Source organism: Mesocricetus auratus, unplaced genomic scaffold (assembly GCF_017639785.1).
Source record: "Mesocricetus auratus isolate SY011 unplaced genomic scaffold, BCM_Maur_2.0 Super-Scaffold_100014, whole genome shotgun sequence".
Taxonomy (NCBI): domain Eukaryota; kingdom Metazoa; phylum Chordata; class Mammalia; order Rodentia; family Cricetidae; genus Mesocricetus; species Mesocricetus auratus.
Genome location: NW_024429197.1, coordinates 29,256,339 through 29,268,473, shown reverse-complemented (window position 1 = coordinate 29,268,473; position 12,135 = coordinate 29,256,339). Strand labels below are relative to the sequence as shown.

Genomic DNA, 12,135 nt, shown 5'->3' with positions numbered 1-12,135 from the left:
TCAATGTTCAACTCAGGGAAGGAAGAGAAGAAAGCAGAAAAAGGAGAAGCAAGCTAGATGTAGTATACAGCAGGCATATAGTATAGTCATAGCTGCTCAGAAAGGTGAGGTTTGAATATCACTTGAGCCCCAGAAGTTCAAAATCAGTTTAGACAATATCTCACCTCCACAAAAAAAGTAACAAGTAATAACTTTTGTGATGACAATCATGATTATGCTTCTGATATTTAAACTTTTTTTTTCTAAGAGAAACAAGTAGACTAGGTTATCCAGAGCATACAGAAAGTCAGTTGTTCTCTCAAGGTCAAAATAAACCCTAACTTGAATTTACTTCACTGTACTCTGGGAACTCACATATGCAGCCCTTGTACAGCCTCACAGAGTAGAAAATGTTTGAGATTTGAAATAGGAATACTCGGGTTCGACTGTGAGCCCACAATGTCTACTTCTATAGTCATCCATGAATTATGTCCCCATCTGCATCTTGGTGTTCCCATCTGATCTAATTGTCTAGCTTGGCTTTGAAATTTAGACTATATTTGTGAAGATACTCAAAGCTCTAAGATAATGGTTACCATATGTATGTGTTTCTCAGAAGGAAGTTTAGTAGATTTGTTCTGTGGTAGGTGGTTTAGCTTTAAAAAAGCATCTTCTATACCAGATCTGGTGGCTTGTACCTGGAATCCCAGCCCTTGAGACTGAATCAGGAGCCTCACAAGCTCAAAGCCAACCCAAGTGAAAAGTGAGACCCTGCCTCAGAAGAAACAAAGAGAAGAAATGCTGTCACTGTAAAGGGAAGCTTGGTTGTGACTGTGTGTTACAGATATGGCTAATGCTATGGGGAACTTGGTGACTTAGGAACATTAAGTAACATCCCTTCACTTGACTATCTCTAGATTAATTGAAAGATATAAAACCAATTGAAAGATAAATTTGTCACTTTTATTACCAAAGAAAGAAAGAAAGAATGAAAAAGAAAATCAGATTGTAGCTTACTGATATATCCTTTGCTCCTAAATTAGATAAATTTACTTAGCTGAGACATAGGTGTAGCTAGACACTACAGATCCTCTGCCTTATAATAAAATAAGAGCAGGTTATCTAGAGAAAGAAAGAAGGAAGGAAGGAAGGAAGGAAAGAAGGAAAGAAGGAAGGTGGGTAGTAATGGCGGACACCTTTAATCCCAGCACTCAGGAGGCAGAGACAGGCGGATCTCTATGAGCTCAAGGCTAGCTTGACCTACAGAGCAAGTTCAGGACAGCCAGAGCTACATAGACACACCCTGTCTTGAAAGAAACAAAGGTGCAGAGAAAAACACACAGCTAAGCTAAAGAGTTTTTCCTCCAAATTCACCAAACTTCTGTCACATTTGTATAAGAAACAGGAAGTAAAACACAAAGGCTGATCATATTACCAAACCTATGGGAATGAGCTGTTTGTGTAAATCCTTGCAAACTATTTAGTGACACTGCTGCTCTTTTTAGTAGTAATCCACTCCCCCCTTGAGTAGGGTCTTATAGTAGCATTATGTTTATGGTGTCATACAGTTGAGAGTTAGGGTGGTGCAGCTATGAAGAATTCTGAAACTGACCGATACTATGTCTCCTCGTAATCTCCCATTTCACTTGGGCTAAGTCACGTGACTTATGAGTCTCAAGTTGCCCGCCTGTGAAATGAAGGCCTGGACTGTTGGATAGTTAAGGCATTTTCTTAGCATGGCATTCTGAGATTTCTACTGTGGCCAAGATGAGTCACTTAGTTTACGTTTTTCACAACAGAGTATTGATTTTACAACAGGAACTGAATGAAGCCCAGGGAGGTCATAGGAAAAAATGCATATAAAATTTCAAATTGCTGAGAAAATTGATATAGCAAAGAAAAGCCCTGTTTGGCAGAGAACATGTCCCATCTGTGTGAACATAAATGTTTAACAAAGCCAGTTTGCTAAACTGTTGTTTTAATGAGAAAATATGGCCATTTGGGTTTCCTAAGTACAATGAAGGAAATGTCAGATGGTTGACTGCCCTCTTCTAACTATAAAGACAAACTCTACCTCTTCTCTGAGAACACCCCTCCTCCCCCAAGGAATCCCAAAGTGTTCATTCTCTGTTGATTTAGAGAGTCAATAATTCAGTAAAGTCCCAGGTAAATGGCAAAAGGCAGACCTAGATTGGGTTTTTGTATTCGTATTTTATAAACATTTCAGGATTTTTTTAATGACCCCTGACCTTCTGCCATTCTTAAAGTGAAGGTCTTGTATCCTGGAAGCTTGATTCAAAAGAAACTCTAGATTATCTCTTCTAACTTCTTTCTCCATATAGATACTATGGAATCTAGTAACTAGGTAGATTCCAAAGCTAGATTGCCTTGATTCATAGTCTGGCTCCACCCTTAATAGTTTTTATACTTTAGACAAACTACTTTGCTGTGTGACCCAGTTTTTTCATTTTAAAAAAATGGAGGACTATTATAACATAATTTTATAAATGTTAAGTATTTCAAAGATTGCCTGGTTTGAAATAAATGTTAGCTGGTACCATCACCAGCAAATATGCCTGTATTTGGATGCCCCCTCCCCAAGTCAGCCTGTTCATGCATTCGGATCATAATGAGCTTAGGAATCAGACAGACCTGACTCTGAAGCCTGAGTCTCTACAGCAGTGGGTGAGGTAGCTTTGGTGTCCTTTTTCTGTAAGATGGCACTAGTACGAGTCCATAGGCCATTTTGAGGACGAGTTAAGAGACTATATACAAATCTAGAATGCAGGCTGATGGACCCAACTCAAGGGAGATGTTCACTAAGTGATACCTGCTGCTATGATGATGACTGTGAAGACAAGAAGATTAATACCAGAAGGCAGAAGAAAAGCAACAAAATTAGGAGAGAGAGCCATTACTAGCCACATTAGTTCCCGCTGCTTCCCACAAGAGGACTACTTCCCATGACTTTGACCTTACCATCTTGACTCTCTTCTACTGTCAGCCTTCAGAAACTAGGGCCAGAAGAGCACATTTCCACCCTACAGCAGCAGCACGACTTCCTCTCCACACACAGTTCTCTTGTCCTCTGCTGCTTCTCAGGAAGCAGAGTTTAATTTCTTCCCTACCAGGACACCCCTCCTGACATGCTCCTTGCCCTTCTAGAATGAGGCCTAGAGTGCTGCAGTGTTTTTACAATGTGGCCACTAGCTACTGGGAAGGAGCTGTGTACCCTGCATTCCCCTCTTTTCTCTCTTGCTTACAAATGGCAGTAGAGCAAAGTTTTCAATTGTGTCTACAATTAATGAAAAAGTCATGAATTTGAAAGAGTGGGGGAGACGTGAAGGACAGAATTCTTAGCATATCTGTCACCCCATTAATATTTCCTTGTAATGAGATTTTTAAAAATCTCTCATCTATATCACCTACTTGAGTTGCGGAACATGGGGAAATCCAGCTGGTGCTCAACTGGAAGGAAGCTTCCTCCCTACTGATGGCTTTCATAGTGCTGGTAAGTGCTATGCAGCCTACTGGAAGAGAGAAGTAACCATCAGTCTCACCTAGCAGTAAACCCTGCCATCTGCATTAACAACCTGCCTGGCAAGATATGCCCACTGCTACAGTAGGGCGGCAGATGTTCTGACAGTCCCCTCAAGGCTCAGGGATCTATGAGAGAGATGGAGGGTAAAGCCAGAGATGGTAGATGATTTCAAAGACCAGGCGCTTTCTCGATACAGCAGTGTAGATACATATATGAACTGACAGCAATTATGACAGCATACACAAGACCAAAGCAAAATCAAGCCAGACAAAATCCCAGCATAGAGGAGGGGAGACAAGTACAAAGTCCCACCCCTAGCTGACTACTGGCATATTTGATTGCTGCTGTGAGAGGGAAAGTCGGTTTTCTTTAATGCTGCGACCCCTGATATATGGACCATACTACACAGTAGGCCCCATGCAGGAATTGTCAGCCAACACAGGGCACACATGCACATGAAGTTTGATGGGTAGGGAAGTGGTAAGGAGCTTGGAAAAGTTAAGGAAGAGGACTAATATGATCAAAATACATCCATGACATTCTCTAGGAGTTAATAAAAACAATATTTTAAAAAGCCAAGTGTGAAAAATATTGTCTCTTCTGATTATTTAGAACTATATAATATATTACTGTTAACTGTAGTCATACTACTAGGCAGTAGAACACCAGAAGGCTATTCATTTTTAAAAATTTAATTCAGTAATAGTGGGTTCTTAATCTCATGTTTTCATCTGTAAAATAGTAATAATGCTAGTTACAAGACTAGCATTTAGATCAAATGATATCTTTAAAAACTTTGTATGTTTTACAGTGTTATCTGTATACTTTATCATGTTATCTATATTCATTAACACCAGCCCAAAAGTTACTCTTACATTGGGTAGACCATGTGGCAACTGCAATATTAAAAGCATAGTGCCAGACATAGTGGCATAACCTTTGATCTCAGCATTCAGGGGCTGGAGAGATGGCTTGGTGATTAAGAGCACTGGTTGCTCTTCCAGAGAATGCTGGTTCATTTCCCAGCACCCACATGGCAGCTCACAACTGTCTGTAACTCTAGTCCTAGGGGGTCTGAACTCTGTAGGCACCGCATGCACATGCTGCAGACATACCTGCAGACAAACACTCATCTGCATAAAATAAAAAGTACGTAAAAAGCATAATCTCAGTATTCTCACTTGGGAGGCACTCTCAGTTTAGAGTCAGGGGCAAGCAGATCGCTGGTCTACATAGCAAGTTCCAGGGCAGCCAAAGATAAAAGAAAGACCCTGGGAGGGGGGAGGGAGGACAGAGAGAGAGAGAGAGAATAGCTCTGAATACAAATGTCCTGGCTTACTAGCTGTGTAGCCTTGAGCAAATTCTCAGCCTTTCTAAACCTGTTTCCTGGTCTGTCAAATGGAAATAACAATACCTAGCTCAAGATCCATTGTAAGGATTAAATGAGTTAATATATTCGATGTGTAATGAAAGATTATAAACTATTATTGTTGTCAACAGTTATGTTACTGTTGTAATAATAATTTGTGTTACAGAGCAAATGGATTAAAATACAAAGGAAAATAAATAGACTAGATAGTAAAGAAAAACATTAAGCGTAAATAAATGAGATGAACTTCAGAATGGGGTGGTAGGGGAGTCTTCATATGAGCCCTCTGGGAAGCTGTGCCTCAACAGAGCTGTGTTTGCTTCAAAGCAGTCCACTGGCCATAGGGCCTCACTGAAGCTGGAAAATGAGATCTCCAGAATTGAAGGCTTTGCCCACAGAGAAAGGGTAGCACTCCTGCTGGGCAGTGAGGTAGAAACCCAGACAACCAGAACAACCCAGGGAGAGCTTACGGTTGCTGCCCAAGAAACACCCCAGCCAGTAGAGCTGTACCTCCTACTGAGCACTTCCTGGCTTGGGATGGTACCAGAGGCTTCACTAACACTATTTTACTTAGCTATCACACTGCCTACAAAGGAGAAGCTGGTTCCCTACTACAGATAGGAAAATGGACCTTAGTTGTTTAATTACTTCAGGGTTATATAGACAGATGTGGGTTTGCTTTCACTCTTCTTAACCACAACACTGTGGACAGATTCCTTCTAACCATAAGGCCTTAAACAACTGGCAACTACATTGAAACTCAGTTGTCTCACCTGCAGCCTTGCATGGTAGCTGTTACATGGACAAGATGAGAAATATGGTTGAAGTGCATGGCTTGTAATAGATGTCCCAGAAATTTCTGTTTCTGTCTTTCTCAAATCCTAATTCCCTCCCCCAGAAAGTGACTAGAGAAAATCATTTGATGTTTCTTGGACACTGTTTTATTAGTGACAGCGATAATTTTAACTGTGAGTTTGGGTCGCTTACCTTGCATGTCTTCCACCACAGTAGGGCGCCGCATAGGCCTGATGCTCCCGCCTCCCAGCCTGTTTTGCTTCCCACCTGTTCTCACAACTCTGGCACTAGTATGATTTTGGTTTCTCACAATAAGCATCATATTTACAAACCACAAATAACAAAGTAGAAGATACCGTTGGAGCTCTGGCATGTTAATTAAGAACAATAGCAGAAGCAGCTGGGCAGAAAATGCCAAAGAGTCGGAAGCAGAGGCAGCATAGCTCTGTTTGTTGACAGAAGCCAGTGCAGTATTGTACGTTAATTGGGGAAATAGGTAAACATTTGCCAGCAGCTTGCCCTCCCAGTGCATTGGAAGGCAGACAGCAAGCTAGGCTCTCCCTTCCCCCTTGCTGGCCCATCTGCCCAGCACCCAAGAGATACTAGTAGGGCAAGATTGCCCTGGGTTCCTTATAAGCAGAAATGATTCTTCGGGTAGGTGTGTCTCCTTAATGACCCTCCTGAGCATACCAAGTCTCTACCTGGATATACTAAGTCAGTGTTTCCCCCCATTAGCTTACCAGCCTGTCTTTGACACCCAGGGGCTCCCCTTCTCCAGCTGGAAGAGAAAAGCAGAGTCATCTCATTATGAGTGGCTTGAGTTGAACAGACAAATTGCTTGCCTGTAGCATTTGCCGAAGGCCCCAAAGCTCATGCCAATAGCAGAGCAGCAGCTTCAGGTATAGATAGCTAGAGTACCTAACCATCCACTACATACTGAGAGCAGCCCACTGCCCACATGTCTATCTCCCTTTCTAGTTGCTCTCATATGTATCGTATTTTGTTGATCTTCCCTATGCCAGACACTGTGCTGATTATGTTTTTTACCATTTAATATTGATCAGTCCTATAAGACAAGAGCCACAAAGCTTATAGCCAACACTGCTATGATTTAAACTAGAGTCTTCTATTTTCAAAGCCTCTATGCTTTCCACTAACCTAGTATTTTTCAGCATTGAAGAACTCATGGTCCCTTTTGATAAATGTGTTTCTTCCTCTTAGGTTTTTAAAACCTTCACCTCTGCCCTGGCTTGGGGAGGGCAGAGATCTAATAAAGGTCTAGCTTTACAAAGTTCAGTAGTTGATTTTCGTTGTTGTTGGTGGTGGTGGTTTGGTTTGGTTTGGTTTTGGTTTTTTGTTTTGTTTTGTTTTTTTGAAATAGAGTTTCTCTGTGTATCCCTGGCTGTCGTGGAACTTGCTCTGTAGACCAGGCTGGCCTTGAACTCAGAAATCCACCTGCCTCTGCCTCCTGATTAAAGGCATGCACCACCACTTCCCAGAATTTTTTAAAATTTCTAAAATATATTATTGGTTGGCTCATTTTTCCAATGAGGATATTGTGCTGTGTCTTCCTAGGGAGTTCCCTGGGTTAGTGTCATCTCTGGATACAGTAGAATAACCATTCCATAGTTTGCTATATGGAATTTTAATGGAAGAGCCTAGCCCTTGTCCCAGCCAGCAGAGTCGGCCTCTGTGCTACCAGCAGTTAACCAAGTCGAGGTCTCAGGCATGCCATTCCTCTATTTAACCAGCTGTATGTATCCGCCTGTGTCTTTCCCAAGGGCACAGGAGACTTAAAGTCAGTACTAACTCCTCTACTACATGGATCTATAGACTATGACCTTTCTGAGAGCCCTGGTTTCCTCACAACATAAGACTATCACCACCACACAGAATTGTTTTAATCCAGGAAGATACTGTGTACATGCTCATGCTGAAAGTCAGTGTGATTCTTCTAGGTTTCTGAATGTGTGTTTTCTTTCTTTTCAGGTAACTCAGCTAGACCCCAATAAGTCATTGTTGGAGGTAAAGTTGTTCCCTCAAGAAACCCTTTTCCTTGAAGCAAAGGAGTAAACATGACTCAGCGGTGGAAGCAGCCACTTCTGACAAGCCAGTGGCACGTGTCAAGAGATGAGCCCCTCACCAACCCGCCCACACGCTCGTCTCACTCAATTCAGTGTCACACTTCTGCCTCTGCAAGATTGCTGGAAAAAGTAATAAACATAGCTACTTAAAATTTCCCATCCATGAGTGTATGTTCCCCACCCCTCGTGATGGAGCACTACAACTCCATTGCCCTCTCCTGATACCTGCACTTCACCCTTGTTTAATAACTAACGTACTGTTGAGTGCGCGTGATCCCTGGTAGAACTTTTACCTCTCCAGTCCCCATCTTTCCCTTTCAGTGTCCAGGACAGTTCTCTTTGTCCTTGACATCAGGATTGATATGTGTCATTGAGCCAGGGCTCATACCTCTGCTTTTTTATGTTCATAACTAGATTTTAAGTTTATCACCTAATTTTAAAAGGCAGAGAAGAAAGTCAAATAGGACATTCTTGGCCTGGAGGTTAGACATTTTGGGGTAAGGAAGTATATCATATATCTGACTCCTTTACTAAGATGTGAGATTTTGTTGGAGGACTGATTTGACATATATGCGAAGTATTTATATATTGCTGTCATGACCTCCATATTCTATCTTGGAGGGATTTTTTTGTTTGTTTCATTGCAGCTTGGGAAACTGATGGAGTACACAGTGTGTTGAGGTAGTATGCAGAGTCTACTGGTACTGAGACTTACTGCTGGCCAGCTGTGGGGAGCTGTTACTCACCTTGCATTGAGGCATTTAGAACGTCCCAGGCACCCTCTAACAAGTTGCTGGCACATCAGTGTACGCCACACACAATTCTCCTGCTTTTCCTCCCTCTTCAGTTTCATATAGCTGTCACTTGGTGGGGTGTCTGTTTCCTTTTTTAGGCTTTTGGGGACCAGATCTCACTATTAAGCTCGGGCCTCAAACTTGCAGTCATCTGCTTCAGCTTCCCAAGTGATAGGATTACAGGCATGCCCCATAAAACCTGGCCATCACTTGGCGTCTTAAATACCTTCTCTACTGCCAAAATCTGACCAGCTGTCCTGTGGGCTCTCCCACAATAAGGGACTTGCTCTATAATTTTAGTTTCTGAATGTTTTAATGTTAGATGTTGGATTTATATCCCAAATAAAAGGGATCTCATTCTTTGGCTAAAAATTCAGACTTCATATATTTAAGAGAGCAAATTTGGGGGCTTAGCCTAGAATTCATGTGTTGCCTGAATTGTTATGTAGTAATCTGGGGTTTGATTTGTAGATGTGGACTTCATTAATCTGTGAATCTAGGATTTGTGGTAGTTCATAAGAATATTTATATCTTCACAGCCAATTAATTTCCTTTTAGTCTTGAAATGTTCCTGATGGAGGTTTTGTGTCATCTCTAGTCTTTATCTTTATAGCTGGCCTCCCAGTCTGGTTATTTTGTAAATGTGTTAGATGTGTTTCCCTGGTTCCTTTATGGGGTTCTGAGAAGACTTAACCAAAGCTGAAGATATGTCTGGTCACTTTTCCCTCTACTCAAAAAGTATTGGCCTGGAAAAGTCACCTGTTTTCCTCTGATGCTCAACCAAGAACATCCCCTGAAAGCTCTTCTGAGGGATTGTTGCTAATCCCACTGCTGCTTCATCTGCCAGCTGACTGAAAAGAAGGGAGCTGACTGTGGGGGAGCGCCACCTAAGCACTTTCTCTCCAGCCCTGCTCCCTCCTTCCTAATCGAGTGACACCACAAGATGTCATTTCCGAAGCTGCAGCTGTACTAGGGCACCAGCTCTTCTTTTCCAGCTAGACTTTGTTCTGTAGCTGCTGTGAGAAGCCACGGCCCTGAACTCAAGCCATACTCAGAAACAGCAGCCAGGGTATGGGCAGGGGTTTAAGAGAGGTCTCTGAACTCACTCTTATGTTTAACCTGTACCATCTGATCTGGATTTGACTTCATGATATGGTTCCCTACCATTCCTGTTTACTTCTGTATACCAACATATAGACTTTACTCTGAAACCAATTTCCTAAACGTTATTAAATGTTACTTGAATGTGTGTGAAATTGACAAGCCCTTTTTCAGTCCTGCCTTGGAAAGTTCTCTGTCTGACCTGCTCAGCCTCCTGAACTCCTATCCCGCAGAGGAGAGAACAGTTGATACCCTCTCATACAAGCACCGTACTAAAGTGACTTGCTATCATCACAAAATCAGCAGTGTCTTTTACTTTACAGTCTTCTTAACCTTAGACTTCCTTGTGCTGTACATCTCAGCCTCCAGATACCGAGTGAGGCCATCAATATATTCTTTGCCTGCTGCTTACAGTGACCTCCAGGATGCCTTGTCATCCCAATTCTAGGTCACTGTCCTGTGTTCTTGAATTATCATTTGTGTCCTTGAAGAATTTGTTTAAAGGGTTAAGGAAGCAACGCCAGTGTCCTGTTGTCTTTTAATGGTTGCCAATTTTTTGGAAGGCTTGTGGTTTAGAAGATCACCATGATCTGACCCTGTTAGTTTTATGAACCATACAGGTAGGTGTTCATCTGAATCAAAAGCATTCACAGCCTGAGTTGGATGGGCGCATTCTTGTGGAGTCTTTCTAATAATACAAGGGGCGAAGAGTTACGGTTTTGTAGGTGTTGTTTAGCCAATGGAATTTTAAAAAACATTCCCTTTGTAGTTGCATTAGGTGTACTGATCTGGGTATGCCAGGCAGCAGGCTAGATTTCAGACACCGCAGAACTCTGACACATTTCCTCATAGGATACGGGAGAGAACCTTACCTGTCTCCATTTGCAGATCACTAACTGATACACTTCTACCCGGTTCTAGATTCCACAAGTGGATAGGACATAGTCCTAAATTCAGTCAAGAAATAACTAACTTAGGCATTGCAATTACATCTGTGTAACCCTTCACACTCATTTCTCATGTGATCATCTTAAAATTCTTGGGAGGTAGGAGTTTTTCCCATATGCGTACACTTTAAGGGCTTTGCCCCATTTTAGCCCTAGCTGTCATGTAGTAGCTGTTACGACCAGAAGGTGAGGAAATTCTCAGACCCTCTGTTCTGACAACATTCGGAAAGCACTTTGCAGTTCACATCACCTTCCGTAGTTGTCTCAGTCCACTGCCATGAGTGAGCCAAAGGTGACCATTCCAGCTTTACATAAGATGCTCAAAAGGCAACAACTTGGCTTCTGTCCTCATCATCTTAGCAAAAAGATCAAGACTCAAGTCCTGGCCTCTTGTTTTTCATTGTTCTGTAGATTGTCTACATTCTCTCCAGGCATAGCTCTTGGAATCCTCTTTTATATGCAAAAGTTAAGTGTGTGTTCCTCTGGAAAGGGAATCTGCATTCATCGGATTATTAATAGAATCTGCTAACCAAAAAGGAAAAAGAATGAAGAGCCACCATTTGCATCAAGCAAATAATATCAGGCCAATTTCAATGCTGAAGCTGTGTGGTTTTCTATTATCAAGCCACATTTTGTATCTAAAAGAAGCTCCCAAAGATGGTTAAATGCAACCAGTCAGTTCTCTTTCCTGGAACCTCCCTCTACATTGAGTAGCTCTAGATTTTCTCAATCAGCTTTGGAAGACAGTAAGAGTCTTTGCCACTCATTGTTCCCCTCCACTGAAAATTTTGTCTGAGACAGGGTTTCACTGTGTAACCCAGGCTGGCCTGGAACTCATAGAGATCCATCTGCCTCTGCCTCTGTGCTGAGATAAAGGTGTGCACTCAGCTTCCACTACACTTTGAAATCTTATCTGACAGGAATTACCATTAAAAGAAACCTGATCTTTTTTCAGTCTCTTAACTCTTTTTCACAATTTGTTACTTGTTCTTGGTTTCACCAAGTAGTCTTATGTGCCCGAGAGTCCATCTTCTGAAGCCATATTGCCTGGGTGCAGGAACCAGCTCCACTCACTAACTAGCCCTATGCCTTGGGGAAGTCACGTCACCTTTCTTTTCCACAGCTTTTCAGCTATAAAAATGGAATTGCTAACAGTAACTTGTTGATAAAGTCTTAGGAAATTTCAGTAAAGCAGTTGGAACAGCTATTGTCTGCCCTGTAGACCATGGGTAGAAGATTATAATAGTGTGTGGTGGCCGTGAGAAGTGGCAGTTTATGGAGAACGACACAGAAGACAGAATAAAAGGCAATCCAGGAGCCCCTGCATTCCAGAGCTCTAGGAAAAGTTAGCATTAGGATGAGTCAGATACTCAGCACTCTACAGACCTTTCTTCTAGCCTCACAACACCCTGTGGGTAGATGTTCTAAACCTCCTTCATACAGGAAACAAGCTCAAAGCAATTCTCTCAAGCCCCATAGGCATTAAGAGGCAGGGCAGAGTTCTGCATCTGTCCCTTTGGCCCTG

The 12,135-nt window shown here is 42.1% G+C and overlaps 1 protein-coding gene across 2 annotated transcripts in view; it reads left to right on the top strand.

Moving 5' to 3' along the window:
* Window positions 1-9,818, top strand: part of Faf1 (Fas associated factor 1) — a 304,225-nt gene extending 294,407 nt beyond the window's left edge. For both annotated transcript variants that reach the window (XM_040756971.1, XM_040756970.1), the window contains exon 19: window positions 7,674-9,818. In XM_040756971.1, coding sequence (XP_040612905.1) covers window positions 7,674-7,757 — 84 coding nt within the window. In that variant the 3' untranslated portion in view covers window positions 7,758-9,818. The remainder of the gene's footprint in view (window positions 1-7,673) is intronic.
* Window positions 9,819-12,135: the final 2,317 nt, after the last annotated feature.